Genomic DNA, 25,243 nt, shown 5'->3' on the forward strand with positions numbered 1-25,243 from the left:
CAGGAGCTCAGGGGCTCCAGTGCGTCAAGTAGGGGCGTGTCCAGGAGCTAAGGGGCTCCAGTGCGTCATCAAGTAGGGGCGTGTCCAGGAGCTCAGGGGCTCCAGTGCGTCAATTAGGGGTGTGTCCAGGAGCTAAGGGGCTCCAGTGCGTCATCAAGTAGGGGCGTGTCCAGGAGCTCAGGGGCTCCAGTGCGTCAAGTAGGGGCGTGTCCAGGAGCTCAGGGGCTCCAGTGCGTCAAGTAGGGGCGTGTCCAGGAGTTCAGGGGCTCCAGTGCGTCAAGTAGGGGCGTGTCCAGGAGCTAAGGGGCTCCACTGCGTCATCAAGTAGGGGCGTGTCCAGGAGCTCAGTGGCTCCAGTGCGTCATCAAGTAGGGGCGTGTCTAGGAGCTCAGGGGCTCCAGTGCTCAAGTAGGGGCGTGTCCAGGAGCTCAGGGGCTCCAGTGCGTCAAGTAGGGGCGTGTCCAGGAGCTAAGGGGCTCCAGTGCGTCATCAAGTAGGGGCGTGTCCAGGAGCTCAGGGGCTCCAGTGCGTCAAGTAGGGGCGTGTCCAGGAGCTAAGGGGCTCCAGTGCGTCATCAAGTAGGGGCGTGTCCAGGAGCTCAGGGGCTCCAGTGCGTCAAGTAGGGGCGTGTCCAGGAGCTCAGGGGCTCCAGTGCGTCAAGTAGGGGCGTGTCCAGGAGTTCAGGGGCTCCAGTGCGTCAAGTAGGGGCGTGTCCAGGAGCTAAGGGGCTCCACTGCGTCATCAAGTAGGGGCGTGTCCAGGAGCTCAGTGGCTCCAGTGCGTCATCAAGTAGGGGCGTGTCTAGGAGCTCAGGGGCTCCAGTGCTCAAGTAGGGGCGTGTCCAGGAGCTCAGGGGCTCCAGGCTATCAAGTAGGGGCGTGTCCAGGAGCTCAGGGGCTCCAGTGCGTCAAGTAGGGGCGTGTCCAGGAGCTCAGGGGCTCCAGTGCGCCAAGTAGGGGCGTGTCCAGGAGCTCAGGGGCTCAAGTGCATCATCGAGCCACCGTTTTAGCCCCGCCCAAAAAATCCGGAATACAGCAATGGTGAAAAACTGTTTAACGGTCTAACTCCACAAATCAGTACTTCACAGGTCACAGTCTTTGTAATATGTTTTAGCAATACATTTCTAACATTTATAATGTGTTTAGAATTTTTTTTTAGAATTGTCTTTACAGGGACTTTAAGGAAAGGATTCACAAAGCCCAACTAAGCCATTTTTACACCTAATATTAAGATGAGTTTTGGTTGATCGGATAACAATTAAACGAGGGAGACACATTCCCGTTTACACCTGATGTTTTATTCGTCTCATTGGTCTACTTACAACCACTTCTGTCCTGATTTCTCTGAGGGGATGGTCTATGGGTGGGTAAATGTATGGGGTTTCTCAGATCTTGCGATCTAATGAACGAAATAAGCTCACACAATTCACATATGAACGGGACCAGAGACAATGTAAAAACATACAGAGAGAATCAGCTTTCGTTTCTGCTCTGACAGCGCCAAGATCACTCCCAATGCTTTGATAGTGTGTTAGAAATCAGGAATGGTGACATTGGTGAGAGAACATTGTGCTTGGTATGTTTTTCGTCTTCAAACCAAACTTGCGTCTCCAACCAACAAAGTTTAAATCCCATCTATCTAGTGCGCTTCCCATAATGTTTAGTTTAGGTCAGCAGACGGAGAGTAGGCGTCTTTTGTGGCTGTTCGAACGCATTCGTCTACATGAGCGTCTACACTACGAAAGCAATCCGGTTGAATGTGTTTTCAACCACCTCTGGTAGTGGTCGAAGTGGACAAGCTCAAAACGTTTTAGACCCCGTTTACACCTGTCGTCCACTTGTGATCCGATCGACCAAAACGCATCTTAATACCAGGTGTAAACAGGGCCTAGTTGGGGAAAAATTGGGAAAATGAGCTTGTACAATTAAATATCCAATAGCAGGTCATATATATCGTAAACAACGCTGAATTTATCACAGTCTATATAATTTATTCACAAGTATAGCTACTGTATAACTACTGTTTTTATTCCTAACTAAAGTTATTACAAATTTAATTAAAGCTGGATTAGAAAATATATATATTAGAATAGAATATGGCAGTTAATTGAAATAAAATAAGTTTACGTTGAATAACTAAAGTTACTCAAATTAAAACTGAGGTTAAAATAAATTAAAGCTATATAGAAATATTTTTTTAAAAATGAATAAAACTGACAAAAGCACAAAAAAGCATTAAAATTAAAATGAAAGTTGTAAATAGAAAAAAACAAAGCTAAAAATATCATATAAATAGTAGAACAGTAATCCTTAGTAATAATAAAATACAGTAACACTATTCTATAAACAGAAGGAACTTAATACTATTTCACTGCACAAGATTCTATGGCAGCTTTGAATCGAATTTAAAAAGAAAAATCTAGTATAAAAACACCCTAAACCGCAGCTAGATCATTGATGAAAGGCTGTCCAAGTTGTTTTTCTTTCTGCCAGCTGAACAGATGAAACGTCTCCATAACTGTAGAGGCTTGATATCAGCGGTCACGCAAACTGCAGTTTGCTGAAGACAAACTGAAAATGGAAATGCTGTTTATAGACAAACCCTAATGATATTTAAAACCAAATTTCAAAAGGTTTTTTTGCATTGTGCGTATAGGATAAAAAAATTCTGGTATCATTTACTCACCCTCATGTTGTTCTAAACCTGTATGACTTTGTTTCTTCTGTGGGACAGAATAAGATATTTTTTTAAATGTCATGGAGTCCAATCATCTTCTGTGTTCTGCAAAAGGTGAAAATCTGACATTTGTAAGGTGAAAATATTGTTTTGTGTATTTATTCATAATCATGAACATATGTTAATGTCTTTTGAACTGCACATCATATTATATTACCTTTGTAAGCCTTTGTTTATTAGCCAACTAGCTTAGCGTAGCATTAACTGGTTAAGAACAGCTCTTTTGTTTAACTAGAACAAGATAACACACTACGTTTTTGATCAGGCATTGACGACGAAGGAATTCTGTGAGGGGACAGGAAGTTTCATGGCAACTGAGTTGCAGTAACAAAAGTTTTGAGGGCTGCAGGAATGAGTCCTAAAACCTGAAGACAAGTTAGCAACTGCAACGCGTCTGAAATCAATAGGGTTTTTTTAATGACTTTTTGGTTAATTGCCTGAAATAGAGTGTGTGGTAACACAAGCTCAAGATATTTTTATGTTTTATTCTACGACATAAAATACTTCAGTATTACACTTGTGCCTTTTTATTTAAAGGATTTACTTGTCTTGATAAAGGCAGTTGTTTACAAACGGGACTGAAAGGGTTATCTAGGACATTAAACTCCATGGAAAACACGTCTACTCACTAGTCCGCTTTCACAGCCTTAATGTGTTTATACTTTATACTCAATGGGTTTATACTTTATACTCAATGGGTTTATACTTTATACTCAATGGGTTTATACTTTGATTCTAAATCAAACTTTCCAACTTGTAGGTTTTAAATAAAATTTTAATTTTGTAGGAAGCTTAATGGTGGTGACATTGTAGAAATTCAACCATGGTGTAGTTTGTTTATAGCCTGACTTTAACTTTTCACTTCAGTTAATTGTATTTAGGCTTCAAAATTCATAAAAGTTGTGTTAATTTGTAAAGATTATCATTATGACGAAAACGTGGAAGTATCATAAACTTTTGTTGGTCAGAGAGGGTTTTTTTTTTTTCAGTAATAATCCAAAAGCTAATGGAAAAATCCTCTTGGCTTTTTGTCGATGATCCCAGGGTGATGCTGACTTCCCGGTTGGTCTACACTACTACAGTACGCCATCCCTGCAGCACTCTATACAGTGTGGATGGAATACAATTAGTTGTTTAAATTGAGGGAAACGGTTAAAGGCATAGTTCACCCAAAAATGTTGACATTTCATCATCATTTACTCGAGCATGTTGGTGACCAGACAGTTGACAGTAGCCATTGACTTGCATAGTATTTTTTTCCTAATATGGAAGAGAAATGGGGTCCGTGAACTGTTTGATTACCGACATTCTTCAAAATATCTTCTTTGGTGTTCAGGAGATAAAAAAGAAACTCATACTGGTTTTGAACAACTTGAGGGTGAGCAAGTGATGGTTAAAGTTTTCAGTTTTGGGTGAACTATCCCTTTAAATGTTAAATGATGACAGACAGGTTAACTGGAATGTTGCAGAGATGATATTTGGTTATTAAAAAAAAAAACACTTAAGAACACTAATGTGGCAACCTTTCCACAGATCCAGGTTTTGTGCTGTAGTCATTGTTATTAACCTCATATACATGCAAATATGAATGTTAACAAATGTACAGTGTGAATAAACAGTGTGGTAGGATATATATGTGTAATGTCCTGTCATTGTGTGTCCGTGTGCCAGGGGTTGGCGCTCTCCTGGCTCGCTTCCAGTTAGCCGACGGCCCCAGTCGACCATCGCAGCTGGCAGTGCAGTTCACCAGTGAGGGCTGCACTCTGTCTGGCTGTGATTTTCAACTTGTAGGTTCCGGCTATAGACTATCCTTGGTTAAAAAAAGGTTTTCTGCAGGTATGTCTCTTTAAGAAATATATTTGAAAAAGGGCTTTTCACTCTGTGTTCAATCAATGCCACTGACACCACAAATATTCAATTAAGGCCTAACATCCAGTGTTTAGGAATGTACACTATGAAATTGCAGTTTATAAATACCAGGAATTAATTGTTGAATTAACTGATTCAAACATGATAAGCCCTAACGTTTATTTTTTACAATATCTGATGTAAAAATGTGCCGTTTTTGTATTCCACAGGTAAATATCTGGCAGACAACTGACCTGGCTTCAGCGACGACCTGCTGGATGATGGGCTGTGAGTGGGACGTTAGGATGCTCTTTTGGCACTACAAAGACTTTCAAAAATGTTTTTAACGAAATTCCAGAAGTACAGCACTCAAAATCACACTTACAATGTCTGGTGTAGAATATCAACAGTGCGTTCTGTGGGGGGGTGTGTGTGTATGTGAATATTAGCAAATATTTTGTGTGTATATGAAAAAACTTCAGGACAAATGCAATACGTGGACTTTTTCCGCTGGGTTCTCGCAGAAGGCAGAGTTTTCTTTTTCACTTATTGCACATTCTCTCTTTCACTCAAACCAAACACACCTAGTGACATTACAATCTTATGATACCAGGGTTCACATAGGCTATAGGAACACACATGTCAGCAGTGTTTGGCTTTCTTTAAGTTATTTTGATCGATTCTAAACAATTCGATTTAACTATAATGAAGTCTCAATTCCCAAACAATGCTACAGATAACACTTCACAATGAGATTCTTTTTGTTAACATTAGTTAATGTATTAAGCCTAGGACACACCAAACCGACAGTCGACTGTCAGCCCGTTTCTGAGTGTCGGTCGGCTTTGTTTTTGAGGTGTGTTCCGCACCGTTGGCTCTAGTCGGACACCTTCTGGGTTTTTTGGGCTGATTCAGCATGTTGAGAGAGAACTCTGATTGGCTGTTCAGCTTAGCGAACGAGTTAGTGCACAAGAATAAAAGCAAAATCAAGCAAAGAAATCAAGACGGTACAGACAGAAGGCTGTTAACATTTTACGTCATCTTACCTGAGCATTCGAATGCACGAATATTTTCATAATAACAAAAGCAAACTGGAATGAAGAAAGCGATCAGCGCGATTGATGTTCCAAATGGTAAGCAAGCGCTGCTTTGTTTACGGTTTGTATATCTTCAGTCCTAGATTCGGTTTCCCTTTTTAAATGACGAAAATAGACTATTGATACCTGCTGATATAGACAGATATTAACATACACGCAGGCGCAAAACGCACATACTAGTTAACAGTTGCTTTAGTCATTTGGTGTGTTCAAGCGCAGCTTTCTGGTCGAGACAACAGAGTCGGCTTTCATCGCCGCCGGTTCTTTGACGTCGGCTTGGTGTGTCCCGGGTTTTAGGTATCAACAACATAGTTACAGCCTTTTTTAATCTAGGTTAATGTTCATTTCTGCATGTACACTACCGTTCAAAAGTTTGGGGTCAGTAAGATTTATTTATTTTTAAGAAATGAATACTTTATTCAGCAAGGATGCATTAAAGTGATCAAAAATGACAGTAAAGACATTTATGTTGTGATTTATGTTCTATTTTAAATAAATGCTGTTCTTTTGAACTCTCTATCCATCAAAGAATCCTAAAAATAAATGATCATGGTATCCACAAAAATATTAAGCAACACAACTGATTTCAGCATTTATAAGTTAGCATATTAGAATGATTTCTGAAGAATCACGTGACACTGAAGACTGGAGGAATGATGCTGAATATTCAGCTTTGATCACAAGAATATATTACATTTTGAAATTCACTAAAATAGAAAGAGTTCTTTTAAATTGTAATAATATTTCACAATATTACTGTGTTTGCTGTATTTTTGATCAAATAAATGTATCCTTGGTGAGCATAAAAGAATTCTTTCAAAGATATATTTTTTTAAAAATTTACTGACCTCCAATATTTTGAGTTTGAGTTGTAGAAATTAACATTGTTGTATTATGAACAAATGTGAATTAACTATAATAGTAAATGTATAAATTAACACATTAATCAAACCTAGATTAATAATGCTGTAAAAATGTAAATGTGTTTATTAGTTTATTTGGCATTTATTAGTTTATGATGCCTAAAACACCATCTAATGTTAGTGAATTAACTCTTGTTGTAAAGTCTTACCACCCTGCAATTAGAAATGATGTGAAATACAGACATGCTTCCACGGGATATTCTGTTTAATATCATCTTAAATTGCCTCTTGCGTCAGTGTTGATATTCATTTGATGTTATTGGTGAAAACATGTTAGAATGCATCACTTCTGTCTAGTTGGCCCTTTCGTTAAACTAAGTGCTTAAACATGAATGTGAGTATTACATTCATAATTCATGCAAAAAGTGATGCTTAATGTTTTTCTCAATTTCTTTAAATCGTTTATTTTAGGAAAATAAAACTCCTTTTGTGTCAGGGATGCAGAATTCCTTAAGGCGAAATAAACTTAAGGAACTGGTCAAATATAAAATATTTTCCTTTTGGTTTTCCACAATGTGGATTTTATTTTCCCAAAACATTGTACTGTAGCAATATTTAAAGATAATGTGTAAAAATGTAAAATAGAAATTGTTAAACATGTATCCAAATGGATACAGTGTTTCTATGTCTCGTCATAGAACCGATTTCGTGTCAGGTTATTGTTGGTATTTACAGTTCATGGTGGCACTTTATTTTTTATTTATTAATGTTTAAAATGTATGTTATTTATTTTATGCCTAGTTCTGTGGTTTGTAATGGATTCCGAACACTCACTAGACTGTTTTATTGTTCAAAAAGGGAAAGAAACAACAATGGACTAGTACAGAAGAACATTAATCACATCCTTTCATTTATCATTTGCTTGTACTGTATTGTGTTGTCAACTCACATATTTTGGTAAGTAGGGAAATGCTCATCTTTATTCTATGTGATTTTTCTTTGCTGACACTTCGTCACAAGACTCATATGTGGATCATTGCCTTTAAAACTGTGAGATTATCCATCCAAGTGTGTGGAAACCTTTAGTAGAAAAGCTTCAAATATCTCTAGTTGTAGAGATATAGTTTGGGAATATACAGTACATGTTGTTCCTGGATAATCTTCAGTTATGTGCTTTGGCTAATGTGGTTTTGGATAAGTGATACATTATTTCTGCCATTAATTAAGTGTACTTTATTTCAGTTGTTTGGATGCCTTACCTGACCTTAAATGTGGAGCGATGGATAGACAACTGCTGCTTGCGGAAGGTTCATTCCTGTTAAAACAAGTCTCTCATTTTATAAAATGTGTATTTATTACTTTTTATCCCACTGATGTTGTGGTACTGTGTTTGTCAGCTAACTTTCATCTTGTTCATTCATCGTTCAGAAAATGGAATATGCAAACATTTCATGCATAGAATAAACCTCTCCCCAGAATATAAGAGAATAATATAAGAGACTGAAAATGCTAAATATATCAAAAATGAAAAATAATGTAATGTCTTGGAAATAAAATCAAGAAATTCATGTTTAACATTCTTGGCTTCTTGTTAAAAGTCATTCTCACACAATATATGCACTTAAACTAAAACTCTTGCAAATAACAATAAGAACTTTGTATTTCTTGTTGATGGGATAAAATGACTAGTATAGCAAACATAGTCAACACTATGGGTTAAATAGAACTACATAAAGTAAGTATAGTTTTGTTTTGTTTCCTTTGAATTAGGCCAGTTTAAAAAAAACATTATTATCAAGTAGTATTCAGAACTGTGTTCAATATAAAAGCTTTCAGAAAGCGTTGCTCAACAATTTGATTAATCCGAAATTACACTATAAATATGTTTTGCTTATAAGCACTAATTAAGTCAAGTGTGGGCCTACGTAACCAAGCAAAGCCCTTTAAGTGTTATTCTATAGTTTTTGCCATTACATAATCAGCTTTTCAAATCTAAACATTACGTTGATTTGGTCGCCATAGAATTCGTAATGGAAGATCGCTGGCAGGACAAGCCATCTAAAGTGAAAATGAAATCCACTGTTGTCAAGGCAACGTTTGTCAACAAGCCTGTGACGGTCCTGAGCATTTCCGGTTTGTGGAAGAGACGGATCAAAGTGGTAAGTACATTTTTCTGCGATGCGATAAAAGTTATGTAGCCTACAAGTGTTTTAGTTTATATTGTGATATATTCTATCAAGAGAAACAAACTTTATATGTTATAAAATTATAACATAAATATGTTATATGTATATATAAGTAGGCTATACACTAATATATGTTTAGTGCTTTACCAGTGTAACAGTTAACTTGCATATAAATGTCTTTTGTATGTCTTACGTAGAATTGCAGTCGACTTTTCTGTAAAATGTCCGATTTAGCGAAAGAGAAAGCAGCACGTCTGCTGAAGAAACGTGGAAGTGTGTCTTCTCTGGGCAGTCATGAAGTCAGAGCTATGACCTTTGGCAGAAAAAAGGAGTGAGTTACCGTCATTACTTACTCGCATATCAAAATTATAGTAAAAGTGTACATGTAAATATGTACAGTATGTACGTATAATAAAGTGGCATTTGTTTTTCTCTGTAGCTCTATCAGCACTGTGTCCTACATGGAAGAGCCTGGACATCATGATGATATTCCACGACCTACAGTGCAAATGGAGAACACCTATCAGCTCAGTGAGTGTCTTTTTCTTGACAGTTACAGTATATATGGAGATACTCATTCTAATATTGATATGTGAACAAAATTAGAACACCAAACAAATGATAGATCCACCAAAATTATTTCACACGAAATAAACCAATAATTCCTGTTATGCAGTATATTTTCATGTCTTTATTGTAATGGGTCTTAATATATTAAATGGAATATGAATTTTTTTGCAATTAAGTGAACATCATTTCTGTACACTGGTACACTGGTAACACTGAAAATTTTTATGTTGGTCATACTTCCAAAAAGTAGAATCTGTGATTCCGAATGCAGTATCCACACCGGCCCGACTGACAGCCACACATTCTCTTCAAAACAGTGGATTCATCCGCGCTGTGCCCTGCCGAGGCACAACCCACGTAAAGTTGATAATTACGCGAATAACTGCAATTGCAGATTTCAAACAGAGAGGAAAAACTACGGACTGCAGCTTTAAAATAAAATATTTTTTTCTCCTGACCATAGATGACACAAAATCTTATCTCAGCACTTTTGACGAATGGCTGCGCTATCAACAAATGTTAATATTCAGATGAAATGACAAAATTAAAAATAGCTATTTATTTAGTGGAAACAGTTTTGAGATTAGGCTTAATTGATCTAATTGTGTGTCTTTTGTGTCTAAATATTATTCAGTTTTCCATTTCAGAGATCTTTGTTTTCATTTAAACCTATAGGTTAGTTGAGTGAAATCATTCAGTTTGCATTCATAGTGTTGCTATTATGACATATTCAAATAAAATATGGGCTGTTAAATATGTAAATATTCATATGCCTGCATATAAGTCATAGAATAATTTGACCTTTCTGATGAATCTCTTTGATTCTGCTTTGTCTGTCATCAGTTATTCGATTATTCAACTAAATTGTCAAAATTAAATAGTTGGTTTACGTTAATGACACTTTAAAAGATATATAAATATTAATAAGGACTATATCAAAAGTAATTTATACATTCTTTGAAAGTTTAGCCAGGGGAGCTTTTTACCCCAGTGGTGGGGTAAGATGACCTCTTTGAATAATTTTCCATTTTGTTCTATAACAACTAAATTAGCAAATGTTTCTATTTATTTACTATAATAACACACTGGCTGATGCATCATCATCATGCTCATTCTAAACTTATATCCTAAATATGTCACAATTTAAAAGTAAATGCACATTTTTCCTAAGGGGGCATCTTCCCCATGTTACCCTATTTTAATACGAAATATTCTATTTTTCCCCCCATTTCTTTAACCAAAATGTTTAAATAAAGCATTTAGTTTTTTATCATTTCATAGAAATACTTCTTTAAACTGCAACACAGGCATATTAGTTCCCTTTCGTAGTCACTCCGAGTTACGTCGGATGACGACGAATGGGGGTTTCGCCTAGAAAGCCAATCATCTTCGTGTATTATAAAACGAGCCAATGGCGATGAAATGCCATGGGTCTGCGGAATTTGCATAGCGTATCTCCGCCCCACCTCGTGGGTATAAAAGGAGGACGCTCGGCAACATGCAGATATGTTTTCGCTTCGGAGCCAAGAGCTTCTCTTCACTCCACAAGCCAAATCCTGACATCATCTTCTTCGAGACGAGAGAACTCTCCGGTGTTGGTGTGACGGCGGTACCCAGCGAGTTCACATTGCCTGCGATCTGAGCAGTGATCTGCCAGTCTGTGTGTTTCTCCCTGGTCGCCTCAGCATCGCTGAGTTTTTTTTCTCTAAAAGAGCTGCACGTGGCACGTCTTTTTAAAGATGTCTCGCCCGTGTTCTTCTGGGTGCGGTCGTTTCCTGTCTTCCTTTGATGGGCACAATCGCTGCTTTGCATGTTTGGGCTTAGAACACGCTAAAGAAGCACTTGTGGATGACTCATGTTCCTTCTGTGGGAACATGGCCATCGCAACACTAAGGTCTAGACTCAATGATCTCATTCGAGAGAGAGTCCCCTCATCCACACCCCGATCTACATCCTCCACGAGAGGCTGTACTTCGGCTGGTGGAGAGGGTGACTTGATGGTGACGGTGTGGGACAATCCGACGATGCGTCCTCGGACCACGCCCCCCTCTACATTGTTGCAACCCACGAGTGCTGCGGTGATTCTACCGGGTTCATCTTTTGATGCCCCGCGTGTTTCATTCGGCGCTCCAGAGGAAGACTCGATGTCGATCGCGGCATCACAAGGCGGGCAAGAGTCATCGGGAAGTGACGATGCGGCTGCGTTGCCTCCCTCTGGAGCTCCAGCGTTGCCCGTATCAGATCCCGATTTGACGGCCATGCTCTCCCGGGCCGCCGCGAGCATCGGGCTTGAGTGGAACCCTCCGCCCTGCCCTGAGCGCTCGCGGTTGGATTATTGGTTTTTGGGTGCGGCTGCCGCCTCACGGCCACAGCCAACCCCAATGCCATTCTTCCCGGAAGTGCATGAGGAGTTGACGAAACCATGGAAGGCTCCCTTGACCTCCCGTGTATGTTCGTCAGCTTTCTCCGCCTTTCCTCCCCTCGATGGGGCGGCCGCCCATGGGTACACTGTGATTCCCCCGGTTGAACGCTCTGTTGCCATGCAACTATGTCCTCAGAGTGCTTCATCTCGTGGTAATCCTAAGCACCCGTCCAAGGCCTGTAGATTTTCGTCCACCCTAGTGGCGAGATCTCACAGAGCTGCAGGACAGGCGGCTGCCGCTCTGCATGCGATGAGCACCTTGCAGGTCTACCAGGCCCAGCTGCTCAGAGATATGCACGAGGCGGGGACTGACCCAGGGCTCTTCAATGAGCGGCGTGCCGCCACTGACCTCGCTCTCCGAGCGACGAAAGTGGCCTCACGCTCCCTGGGTCAGGTGATGGCCACCTCTGTGGTCCAGGAGCGTCACCTGTGGCTGAACCTGGCTGATATGCGGGACACTGAGTGAACCCGTCTGCTCGACGCCCCCATATCCCAGGCCGGCCTCTTCGGCGGAGCGGTTGAGGACTTTGCCCAGCAGTTCTCAACCGCACAGAAGCAGTCTGAGGCGATTAAACATATTCTGCCCCGACGGCCTGCTGCTGCCTCCACCCAGCCGTCGGTACAGACACCTCAGACTGCTCGCCGCCGAGGGCGCCCTCCTGTGGCTCCCTCCCCTCCCGCACGGCCCCAGCAGCAGCCTTCACCCGGGCTGCGTCGTGGAGGAGGCCGCAGGAAGGCGCCACAGCCCTCTCCAGCCCCGCGCCCCGCTAAACGCCAGGCTAAGCGGCGCTCCTGAGACGGGCTGCTCAGTGATGGTGTCGTTTTTTTCCCAGGAGGTGGTTGCAGGCCTTTTGTTCTCCCGCTGCTCACCCACGGGTGGCCAGTACCCTATTATGGTCAAAGAAAGAACCTATACACCCATCACTGAGCACACAGAGCCGGTTGACAGTGCGCGACACCCCCGGGCCTCGCCGCTCTCATCCCTCTCTGTCAAAGAGTTCTCGGATAGCAGTGTGTGCCGCCTCCGGGCCTCGCCACTCCCGTCCCCCTCTGTCCCAGAGGGTGCGGACGACAGTGTGTGCCGTCTCCGGACCTCACCACTCTCGTCCCCCTCTATCGCCTGACCCCTGGCAGAGCAGACCCCCGTGGAACGCTGGTCCTTCACTGGTCTCCTCTGTCAGGACGTGGAGCATGACCGCGCCCCCGCACCGGTACCGCTTTGCCACCCTCGCCTGGGCCGGTCACTCTGCTTCGCTGCCCCTCCGGGGGGACGCCTGTGGTTCGTATGACCCCGTTGGTTCAGTATCTGACAGCTTGGTTGGAGCTTCCCAGCCTTTCTTGCTGGGTCGCCCGAACTATCAGGCTCGGCTATGCGATTCAGTTCGCACGGTCTCCTCCCCGCTTCAGGGGAGTTCGCTTCACTATGGTCGGTGGCAATGCCCCTATCATGAGAGCGGAGGTTGCCACCCTGCTGGCGAAGGGTGCAATCGAGACTGTCCCTCCAGCCGAGATGAAGTCAGGGTTTTACAGCCCGTACTTCATTGTCCCCAAGAAGTCCGGTGGGTTACGGACGATCCTGGATCTACGCGTCTTGAACCGCTCCCTTCACAGGCTGCCGTTCAAGATGCTCACGGCCAAACGCATTTTCGAATGTGTGCGGCCACGGGATTGGTTTGCAGCGATAGACCTGAAGGACGCCTACTTTCATGTCTCCATTTTACCTCGACACAGACCGTTCCTATGGTTTGCTTTCGAGGGGCAGGCATACCAGTACGCGGTTCTCCCCTTCGGGCTAGCCCTGTCTCCGCGCGTCTTCACGAAGGTCGTCGAGGCTGCCCTTGTTCCCCTTCGGGAACACGGGGTTCGCATCCTGAACTATCTCGACGACTGGCTGATCCTAGCTCACTCTCGAGACCAGGTTTGCGAACACAGGGATCTTGTGCTCCGGCACCTAGCCCGTCTGGGCCTTCGGGTCAACTGGGAGAAGAGCAAACTCTGCCCCGTGCAGAGGATCTCTTTTCTCGGTATGGAGATCGACTCGGTCGCTCGAGCGCGCACACTTGCTGCTGACTTGTCTTCGACAGTTCGATGGCCAGAGTGCGGTCCCACTGAAATTGTTTCAGAGGCTCCTGGGGCATATGGCATCTGCAGCCGCGGCAACGCCGCTCGGATTGCTTCATATGAGACCGCTTCAGCTGTGGCTTCGCGATCGAGTCCCGAGGTGGGCATGGCATCATGGCACGTTCCGAGTCCCAGTGACTCCGACCTGTCATCAGTCCTTCACTCCGTGGAGGAACCTCAGTTTTCTACGGGCCGGAGTTCCCCTAGAACGAGTTTCCAGGCATGTTGTTGTCTCCACAGATGCCTCTTCCTCGGGTTGGGGCGCCATGTGCAACGGATATGCTGCCGCGGGCTCCTGGACAGGACCCCAGCGCCTTTTGCATGTCAATTGCCTCGAGTTGCTGGCAGTACGCCTTGCCCTGCACCGCTTTCTCACGTTGCTCAGGGGTCAACACGTACTAGTCCGTTCAGACAATACCGCGACTGTAGCGTACATCAACCGTCAGGGTGGTCTACGTTCCCGCCGTATGTCTTAACTCGCACGCCACCTCCTCTTATGGAGTCAGAAGCACCTGAGGTCCCTTCGTGCTATCTACAATGCCGGGAGATCGGAACTTTGCAGCCGACGAGCTGTCACGGTTTCGGCCCATCTCCGGCGAAACGCGACTCCATCCCCAGTCGGTTCAGCTGATTTGGGACCAGTTCGGGGACGCACAGATAGATCTGTTTGCCTCTCACGACTCGACCCATTGCGCCCTATTCTTTTCCCTGACCGAGGGCACCCTCGGCACGGATGCACTGGTGCACAGCTGGCCGCGGGGCCTACGCAAATATGCGTTTCCCCCAGTGAGCCTTCTCGCACAGACCTTGTGCAAGATCAAGGAGGACGAGGAGCAGGTCATTCTGGTTGCGCCGTATTGGCCCACCCGGACCTGGTTTTCCGAACTGATACTCCTCGCGACAGCACCTCCTTGGCCAATTCCTCTGAGGAAGGATCTCCTTTCTCAGAGACGGGGCACCCTTTGGCACCCTCGACCCAATCTTTGGAGGCTCCACGTGTGGCTCCTGGACTGGACGAGGCAGGTTTGAGTACCCTGCCACCAGCGGTGGCGGCTACCATCACTTCCGCTAGAGCATCGTCCACGAGACATGCCTATGCGTTGAAGTGGAACCTCTTCGTCAACTGGTGCTCTTCTCGTCGAGAAGACCCCAGGAGATGCTCGATCTCTGTCGTGCTTTCCTTCCTGCAAGATGGGTTGGAGCGAAGGATGTCTCCCTCCACCCTGAAGGTGTATGTGGCCGCTATCGCCGCATATCACAAAGCAGTTCAAGGTAAGTCTCTGGGGAAGCACGACCTGATCGTCAGGTTCCTGAGAGGAGCGAGGAGACTGAATCCTCCTCGCCCTCTTCTCGTTCCCTCTTGGGACCTCTCAGTGGTCTTAAATGCCCTGCAGAGGGCTCCCTTTGAGCCTCTGCATTCAGTTGAGCTTAAGTTCCTGTCTATGAAGACAGCGCTCCTGGTTGCTTTGGCCTCTATCAAGAGGGTAGGGGACCTGCACGCATTCTCTGTTGACGAAGCGTGCCTGGAATTCGGGCCCGGTCTCTCTCACGTGATCCTGAGACCCCGGCCTGGATATGTGCCCAAGGTTCCCAACACTCCCTTCCGGGACCAGGTGGTGAACCTGCAAGCGCTGCCCCGGGAGGAGGCAGACCCAGCCTTGGCACTGCTCTGTCCAGTACGCGCTCTCCGTGCTTACGTAGACAGAACGCAGTGTTTCAGGACCTCAGACCAGCTCTTTGTCTGTTATGGTGGGAGACTGAAGGGAAAGGCTCTCTTAAAGCAGAGGTTGTCTCACTGGATAGTGGACGCCATTGCTTTGGCTTACCAACAGCAAGGCCGACCGTGCCCCCTTGGTGTGACAGCCCACTCCACCCGGAGTGTGGCTTCCTCTTGGGCTCTAGCGCATGGCGCCTTGCTGGCAGACATTTGTAGAGCTGCAGGCTGGGCGACACCCAACACATTCGCCAGATTTTATAATCTCCGAGTGGAGCCTGTGTCCTCTCGTGTACTCGCTTCAGTCAGCTAGTACTGGACCCGCTCAGGTGTCTTCGCTTGCTCGCCATTCCACTCCACGGACTGGATACGTGCGATTATTCCTCAGGTGAGCCTTCCTCTCTGAAGCCCTGAGTTCCTCCAGCACTGTTGACGCTGGCGCCAGTGTCTATTGCCTGTGCGTCGGCTAGGTGCCTCCGTGTGCATGGTTCCGCCCTGACTAACCCCCACATGTGTATTTCCACTGTAAGCCTCCTTGAGCATGTCCCCCCTCGGGCTGGTCACTCGAGCGTTCCTCCATATGAAGCCCTCCGGCCATATGTGTTTCTTAAGTCCTCCCTACGGGTAGGCATGCTGCGGCATATCTCCTCTGAGATATGCTTCCCAGTGTACCTTGGTATTCCTGTGTTAAGTAGGACTCCTTCGTCCGTGCCAGTATCACGACAGGGGGATCAGACTTTCGCAGGGCACTGGAAGACAGCTGTGAAGGTGGCGTGATTTCACGGGGACCCCCATTCGTCGTCATCCGACGTAACTCGGAGTGACTACGAAAGGGAACGTCTCGGTTACGTATGTAACCCTCGTTCCCTGAGTAGGGAACGGAGACGTTACGTCTCCCTGCCACTTCCGCTGTACCGCTGGGTAGACACCTGAGTTCAGTCTCGGCTCCTCAGCGAAGACATATCTGCATGTTGCCGAGCGTCCTCCTTTTATACCCACGAGGTGGGGCGGAGATACGCTATGCAAATTCCGCAGACCCAAGGCATTTCATCGCCATTGGCTCGTTTTATAATACACGAAGCTGATTGACTTTCTAGGCGAAATCCCCATTCGTCGTCATCCGACGTAACGTCTCCGTTCCCTACTCAGGGAACGAGGGTTACATACGTAACCGAGACGTTTTTAGTTACGGAGGAATAATAGGACAGAAAGAAGTTGCTTCATACATTTAAATGTATGTGTTTGAGATTATCACAGGCTATGAGGTCAGAGATATCATTTGCTAGCTATCTTGTGCAGTAATGTGCATTTTATGAGTTCTATATCAGTAATTCACTGTAAATGTTGGAGCAGCCCCCGCACGACGTTTCCCAGTGATAACAGTCAAAGACATTCTGAAGGATGTGTTGACCAGCTACCTGCAGGAGGAGAAATATGAGCCTGAGTTATGCAGGCAGATGACCAAAACAATCTCTGAGGTCCGTTCATTTCATCAAAATCGATCAAAAAACTTAACGTTGACTTATTGTATTTAGTACAAGCGCGTTGAAGTTATAAATATAGAAACATGCATACAATGTGAATGAATATATAGTATGGGCTGCTGAAATCTTTGTTGTTATTGCAATTTCAGGTTGTCAAGGCCAGGGTTAAAGATTTGATGATTCCTCGCTATAAGTTCATAGTCATCATCAGCATTGGTCAGATCAGAGACCAGAACATTCGTATGGGGAGCAGATGCCTGTGGGATGAGACGCGTGACAATTTCTCCTCGCATACTTTCAAAAACAGCTCGCTCTTTGCCACCGCGACTGTCTATGGTGTCTATTTCGAATGAGTCTGTAAGAATAGACCTTAGTCAGGGTTGTGCCATAGTTCGTTTTTGACAGGAAATGAAACCGAGGCGTTCAATGGATTGTACTGTTGTTAAACAACATACCGATGATTCAGCTTTCAACTCCATAGAATAGTTGTGAAAAGTTGTGAAAAGTATGTGATCTAGGACCTTTATACTATGTGAGCCGTTGTAAAGACTGTACGCCTATCCCTCACAACCTCCATGTCATCTCTGTTAAATTCGATATGGCCTCCAACCTGACTAAAGTCTATGTCAGCTGGGTTTTAGTGACAAGTGAATTTAGTGAATGAGCACCACATAGAGTAGTGGTCAAAATGTGCTGTCCAGCCTAGGAAAATGACATATTTACCCTTTATTCATATATAATATTAGAAATGCATTATTGCATATTGCGTTGTGCTTGGATTTTTGATAACGCAATGAAACATGCCAAATTGTGCAGACAAAATTTTTGGCCAGGCTGTCATGGAAAGAAATTATGAACAAATGCAAAAACAAGAAATATCAATATACTTTTTCCTGAGATTTTTTTTTTTGCCAGATAAATACCTTAACTGATATTAGTTTTGGTCTTCCCTCATATTTAAATATATATTATATTATATTATATTATATTATATTATATTATATTATATTATATTATATTATATTATATTTTCCTCAAATTTTGATGGTTAAATCAAACTTGAAATGTCATTAAAAAACAAATCCCCGCTCCGGACATCACGTTTGGCCACTACTGTATGTGCGCTGATCATTCTGAAGTTATTGCCTGTGATGCTATTTAATATTTATATGATAGAAGCACATACTGGACATGATTTAACGGCCATTGTCTTAACAAGAAAACATTTTACCTCATATAAACAAGTTGAAATGTCATCAGTTAAATACCTCATTGTTGTTTCAAACCTCATTGTAAGTTAATAAAACAATATGTCGATATCATTTGTTTACTATTATTGATTTGTTTTGAGAACATGGACATATTTTCTTATATACTGTAGAAGTGTTTTCAAATATTATTAACTGTTTCAACTATTATTGTTTGGCAATTCATTATTGGAAATTTTAAAATATATAACTACTCACGAAATATGTTTTTATTGTATTAATGTTTCAAAGCCAGGTTGAGCTGTACAGTTGGTGCCTTATTTGTTAATAACTTATAATATTGTGTAACACGGAAAACAACTATGTTTCTGTATGTTTCAGAAAAAGAGGCATTTGAAAATATGAACCTTTTTGGTGAACTTATTTTAAATGCCTCACTTTTCATATACTATACCTCTTTTTTTATTACACAATTATTTTCATGTAATGTTTATTAATGCATAGGTGAAAGCAGAAACCATCTCCATACACTCTACTGTGTCTGTGAAGAAGAAAAATCCATGGATTTCCCTCCTGCCCTGACCCTTGATCCCAGGGAAGACAAAACACTGAAACTGAATAATTTAGTTAAGTAATACTTCTTATTTCTACGTGGATTACACACGTACCGGATGTGGGCCAGATCTGGGCCATCATGGCAGTGGGGAAATCCATGGATTTATTACTCTTCACAGACAGTGGAGTTTGGAGATGCTTTCTGACTCGGGTGATGAATGGCATTACTCTCTCCCTACATACACACTCATTTTTGAGACTATGTATCACTTCTCCATTCAAAGAGGTGGGGTTTGAGACATGTACAGTAAGTTCATAATAATGGTCACGCCTGAAAAAAAAAAGTGATTTCATTGCGTAGAAATGTCAATTTCCTATACAAAATGTGTGTTTCAGAAGGTTATTGTAACAAATTTGCAAACAGTTGCTAGACTACACAGACCAAAACACTGCATTGAATGAGAACTCTTGAGAGCTCAGTTGTATTACCTAACACTCTTTAGGTGTGAGTATATGAATGCGTTAGGAAATACTCCGGCTTAGGGGTGTAACAAAATATCGTGTCACAATATATCGTTATATAAAAATGCAACAATATGCATCGTGGATAGTGACAATATGTATTGTGTATAGTTCACCCAAAATAAAAATGAATGTGTGGGAAAAAATTCTAGTATACAGAGTTTTAGTGTCGGTTCTACAAAAAACTACTATATATGTTTAATATAATGTATAATAATGCAATGGGGAAATATTTGTGGGTCCTGATAATGCCAAATTTCTTATGTTACCAGTAAAAAGTATTATTTTTAATATATCTAGTCAGTAACAGAGTGAAAGCATATTCGTCTAAAATAATTCTGTTTTCAGCTTTAGAATCATGAATATTTTTATTCTGGTGTCTCTATTGTCCTGTGCATTTGGTTACCAGCACCAAGTCCAAGCCTGTTCATTTACACCCACAATGTAATATAAAATTTAGCATTTTAATCAACAGTACATTTTTTGTTAACCTTTTATCATGTCTTTGAGTATCGAAATAATATCGTATTGTGAGTTCAGTATTGTGATATTTATCGAATCGTGACATGAGGGTATCGTTACACCCCAACCAGCTATATACGTATTAGGCTCTGACATAATGAAATGTTGTTGGTATGCAACAAAATAAATAATCTGTGACTATCCATTTTATAATATTGATTTTGTTATGGGGAAAAAAATATAGGCCTATATATATATATATATATATATATATATATATATGATTAGTGGATGCACGAACCTGCTTGTTTGAGGATCGAAGTTCTTCACTGTGAATTTGATTATATAATCTTTTTTTTCTAATTAACTTGAAATATAAGTGAATTGTGTCTTATACAGAAGCATATAATATCACTTAAAGGGGACTTATTATGCGGAACTCCCTTTTACATGGTGTTTGAATATTAATATGTGTGTTGGCAGTGTGTACACAATGGTAAAAATCCACCCACTCCTCTTTTATTAATCCACATAAATCATAAGCAGTGTCTCAGAACAAGCCTTTTGCCGATTCTAGCTTTTGTGATTTGTCACATTGTTCAGGCCCCGCCCAAAACTGCTGATGGACTCCTCCCTATTAGCATAGACCCCGCCCTCAGTGAGCTGTACATCGTCCGCCAGAGCATTTCACAGCAGCATTCAAGTAAGAAATGTATTCTTAGTAAAGCTACTAAAGTTATTCAGTCAAGAGCAGTGAGTGATTTTCTGTTTTTCTTTTGTTGTTTGGCTCATATAAACAGCATATATGGCAGTAAGCACTGTATATTACGCTGCTTTCACTTTGCAGATCTAATATACACGTGATTTCTTTACTTGCTATTTATGTTCACATAACCGACTGTTTATGTGAACTTTGTGTGTTTTTGACATAACCTTGTGTGTATTTTACAGTTTAAGCTCAATAAGACGTAAAGAAAACTTAGTTTAACACTCAAGGGACGCGCCGTATGACCTCCAGCTCTCTGTGCGTGTGCTTCGGATGTGAGCGCTCAGAAAACCATATATCACAACTTTAGACTAATATGACTTTAAAATGCATGCAGATATAAACTTTCATGATAAAGAAAGGACTGCAAAATCACATGAGCGTGAACTGAAGATGTTTTAGTTTTTGTCAGAGTATCCCAGGCACGAGCTGTACAGGCTCCGCCTCTTCTGGAAACCGGGCGGGGAGCAGCAGCTCATATGCCTGGGGTACTTCGGTCATTTATGACCGGAATTTTTTTAAGATATTTTTTTTAAAAATCGTAGCTTCAGCGGAATGGTACGAAACTTGGTGACTTTTATGGTACTTGGTATATGAACACACAAAAAAATTGGGGAAATGATTTGAAAAGTCTAAGTGGTCGTAAAAAAAATAGTCACACTCGGGACCTTCGGTCATAAATGACCGCCTATATGAATGGGAAATTGGCAAAAATATGAAAATTCTGAGTTTTTTTGTGCGTACAATCTACAAATCAGCCACGATGCAGAAAAAAACACACAACAGTGAAGGGGTGAATCTCTAAAACATCAAGAGTGCAAAACAGACACATACACTCTCACACACACATACTTATACACACAAAAACACACGCACACACAAATGAACGTGTGTCATTGCAAAAGCTAATATTGGGAAATGTGTGAAATAAAAGCAATTATTCATCAATGTAAGGAATAAAAGCACACAGCAATGAAAGCATGAGACTGTAAGCCATCAAGGTTGTAAAATAAACACACACACACACAGGGAAATATGAGACTGGTGAAACTGTAACAGAGAAATGTGAGAATATGTGAAATAAAATACAGTTACAGTTAGTTACAAATACAGTTAGTATGTAAATAATATGTAAATATAGTTAGAGGAATTAAAAAAGTTTTAAATATCATCCTAACTATATTTACATATGTGTATATTATTTGCATATTCAATGAACAGTAACTCTTATTCAAAAGGCAACAGCAATTATGAACAAAAAACTAAAATAACAGCAAAAGCATGATAATTGTCAAAAAAATAGAGAAATAAAAAAGTGTTTTAAATATCCTATTTTACATTTACTGTTTGATAATTATTATACTTTAGCTGTTATTTTAGTTTTTTGTTCATAATTGCTCTTGCCAATTTTGAATACGAGTTACTGTTCATTGAATTGTACAAAAAATAATTTTAAACCAACCAAATAAACAAAAAACTTGACAAAAATAGTCTTTGAGAATCTCTTATTATATAATAAAATCCACAACCTGAAAAAATAGGCAAATATGTGCAAAACAACTAGATTTCTGAAGCCTTTCTACAGAGAGCTGTAAATCCGTCTAGTGGTTACAATATGATATTGCATGATAATTATGCTCACTACTTCCTACAGATGGCACCAATCTGATTTAAAAAATATTTCTATAGGCCTAGTCTCTAATTTAACCTGAGATACAGCATTAATTAAAAAAATTAAAAATAATATATATATATATATATATATATACACATTTTCTATTATATCCAATGGGGAAAATGGATCATAATTATTGCATAAATATTAATTATTATCATAGAATTCTCTCAAAACACCGAAGAAAAAAAGAAAAAATCTTATTTAACAAAAATACCTTTCATTGATTTTACTGGAAAAATAAAAATAAATTGATTTTAGGGGTCCGGTCACTTATGACCGTGAAGGTCCTATGTGTGACTGGTTGACGAAGAACCCCAGAGGGTTAAAGATACATCCACAAAAACAGCATGTTTTTCCTTCTCAAAAATGGGCATTTACAACATGGTATAATAAATGATCTGTGGGGTATTTTGAGCTGAAACTACACGGACACACTCTGTGGACACTTGTGACTTATATTAATATATTATCTTGTAAAAAGGGGCCTGTTGGGTCCCCTTTAACAACCTTGGAGATAATGGTTGGTCTTTATTGATAGAGGATACTGTTAATAAATCTATTTCTAAATCTAATCTATGGAGAAAGAGAAATTTGGATTGAAACTTCCGGAATGCAAAACTTGCGCTCTATTAGAAGTAGAGACCAAAAGATGTCACAAAAAACCGACTTGTAGATGTTTCAATGTATCTGTTATGTAAATCTTTTTAAACCTGCTCTTTCTTGAATCTGCTGTTATTGACCTCTGCTCAAAAGATCACACCTATGTTGTATTGGACTACTTTTGGCTCCATACAAATAGGCTACAAAAGAGTTTTTTGTCATCCTCAAGTTTGAGTGGCAGGAATATAATAAAATTCCTCTGAAAATGTATTTATTGCTATTTGCCAACAAATTAGCACTCAAATCAACCGTATTCTTTTTTTTTTTTTTTTGTTCAAAATTCTTTTATTATTAATTTTACAGTATCTCCTTGGATATATTGCATAAAATACATCATTGGGTATACATTAATAAAATAAATCATAATCTAGAATATGTCCTTGCTTCTAGATTTTAACCTTTTTCAACAGCAGTTTTTAAAAACATTAGTTTAGTGTCATAACCATTTTAAAAACACAAAGCATCATGATATTAAAGTTTTGGGGCACGTAGCCTACTAGCTATAAATACTCAAACAAAACCCAATACAGGCCTATATTTCAGTACAATCTGATGGCACTTGAAAACTAATATACTTCAACTGATTTTGAAGAATTTCGTAGAAAACAACGTCTGAACGTTTCTGAAGTATTAATTTTAAAGCCATTTTCACTTTTTGAGAGTTTTCTTTTTTTAATGTAATTCAAGTCCTCAGAAAAATGTATAAAGGCATTTTGCAGAGAGAGGATGATGAAGTTTCTTGTGTTTCTCAGCACATGCGAACAAGATCACTTTTTCTACAGCCCACAGTACAGCACGTGGAGGGCAGCGTTTCGTATGTGTCTCTTCTCACTCGATCCATTTCTGCAGCGGTCTCCGTGTCAGTCTCCATTTCATAACCTGTGGAAAATCATTGTCATGTGATGTAAATCATTTTGGTTACCTCCACAGTTGCTGAATGAGTTGACAAAAGTTATTCCAGAACGCAAAAGTCATAGGCTATATACAGCAGCAGGTGGCGCACAAGAGCTGAATTTAGAGAAAAACAGTTCTAGCATAGGACTCCTACAGTCATACTATTAAATTCCAGTAAATTCCATTCCAGGTGATTTATTATCGATTCCTTATAAATTATTATCATTTTTAGTTATCAAATGAATGAAATTGAGTAAATTTAGGCTATTCCTACAAATATTTTATAAAATAAGTAATAATAATGAAAATATTATATATATATTTTTTTTATATTTTGATTGTATCATTATATTAAAAAAAATTATATAAAAAATATATGTATATATATAACAAATAACCCGTTCTTCATTTTTGCAGTTAAATACATTACATTATTATATTATATTATTTTATATTATATTAAAGGCACACTAATACATTTTATAATTTACATTTATTTATATAAATTACAAATAAAGTATTTATATTTTGAATATTGTTATTATTATATTAAAAATGATCATCTTTATAAAATATCCAGTTCTTAATATTTGCAGTTCAATATATTACTTTATATTGTTTATTATATTATATTATATTATATAAAAGGCACATTAATTTTAACATACAATACATTTTATAATTTACATTTATTTATATAAATTATAAATAAAAATTGTATTGTTTTTATTATTATATAAAATGAAATTCTTTATCAGATTCTCTTTTTTTATTTTTGCAGCTCAATAGATTATACTATATTGTCTGTAAAACTGCTGGCCACTTTTAAACTATATAACATACAATACATTTTATACAGTAACAAAAATTTTAGTAGTAGTTAGTGTTGATAAACTAATAATCAACAATATGTAACATTAAGAGTTAGAAACGGATAGTTGTGTTCTGACCTCATTTACACTGGGATAATGACTGCTAAGCAAAGACCAAATCTATACTGACCATTTACGGGGTCCTCAGATTGGACCCGCCTCCATCTAGAACCCCCACAAGTGTAGACGACAGCCCGAAAAAACTCACGGCCACAGAGTCTCAGAGCTTTCTGGGTCTGGGCCGAATCTGCCCACGCAGCAAACACCAACAGCACTGCCAGCAGCACGACCTTCATGGCTGGAAATAGTGTCAAATCTGCCTCTTCCGCTGAGTTTATGGATGTCTTTTGTTAGCTTGTGTTTTCTGACTTCAGAGCGTCTTCGTTTATATACTATGCAAAGTATGATTTATGTGTTATTGACGCACTTCTTTTCCGTGACCTTTAAAATGAGGCAAAATGACCCAGAAAGCAGAGACTTCCATTTGACAAAATGGGTTTGTTGGTTTTAAATAAATAGATGATGTGCAAATGGTGTATCAAAATACAGCTAATTTAACAAAGTGGCGTGAGGTCTTTGTTTTAT

At 40.6% G+C, this 25,243-nt stretch overlaps 3 protein-coding genes across 3 annotated transcripts in view; 2 read left to right on the plus strand and 1 right to left on the minus strand.

Annotated features, from left to right (window-relative positions):
- sgip1b (SH3GL interacting endocytic adaptor 1b) overlaps window positions 1-8,076 on the plus strand; it is a 41,061-nt gene extending 32,985 nt beyond the window's left edge. The window contains exons 22-23 of the mRNA XM_077209217.1: window positions 4,408-4,572; window positions 4,815-8,076. Coding sequence (XP_077065332.1) covers window positions 4,408-4,572; window positions 4,815-4,837 — 188 coding nt within the window. The 3' untranslated portion in view covers window positions 4,838-8,076. The remainder of the gene's footprint in view (window positions 1-4,407; window positions 4,573-4,814) is intronic.
- Window positions 8,077-8,932: 856 nt separating this feature from the next.
- dynlt5 (dynein light chain Tctex-type family member 5) lies at window positions 8,933-17,945 on the plus strand. The gene is made up of 4 exons (XM_077225145.1): window positions 8,933-9,061; window positions 9,170-9,261; window positions 16,911-17,035; window positions 17,191-17,945. The coding sequence occupies exons 1-4, from the start codon at window positions 8,952-8,954 to the stop codon at window positions 17,392-17,394; spliced, it is 531 nt and encodes a 176-aa protein (XP_077081260.1). The 5' UTR covers window positions 8,933-8,951; the 3' UTR covers window positions 17,395-17,945.
- Window positions 17,946-23,145: 5,200 nt separating this feature from the next.
- On the minus strand, window positions 23,146-25,001 carry insl5b (insulin-like 5b). Its single transcript, XM_077225262.1, has 2 exons — window positions 24,789-25,001; window positions 23,146-23,771 (listed from the first exon to the last, which is right to left on the minus strand). Exons 1-2 carry the CDS (start codon window positions 24,952-24,954, stop codon window positions 23,641-23,643), a joined length of 297 nt encoding a protein of 98 aa, XP_077081377.1. The 5' UTR covers window positions 24,955-25,001; the 3' UTR covers window positions 23,146-23,640.
- Between the last annotated feature and the right edge of the window lie 242 nt (window positions 25,002-25,243).

The sequence above is a fragment of the Siphateles boraxobius genome, unplaced genomic scaffold (genome assembly GCF_051911475.1).
Source record: "Siphateles boraxobius isolate OS27281-9 unplaced genomic scaffold, OSU_SipBor_1 1, whole genome shotgun sequence".
NCBI classification, from domain to species: Eukaryota; Metazoa; Chordata; class Actinopteri; order Cypriniformes; family Leuciscidae; genus Siphateles; species Siphateles boraxobius.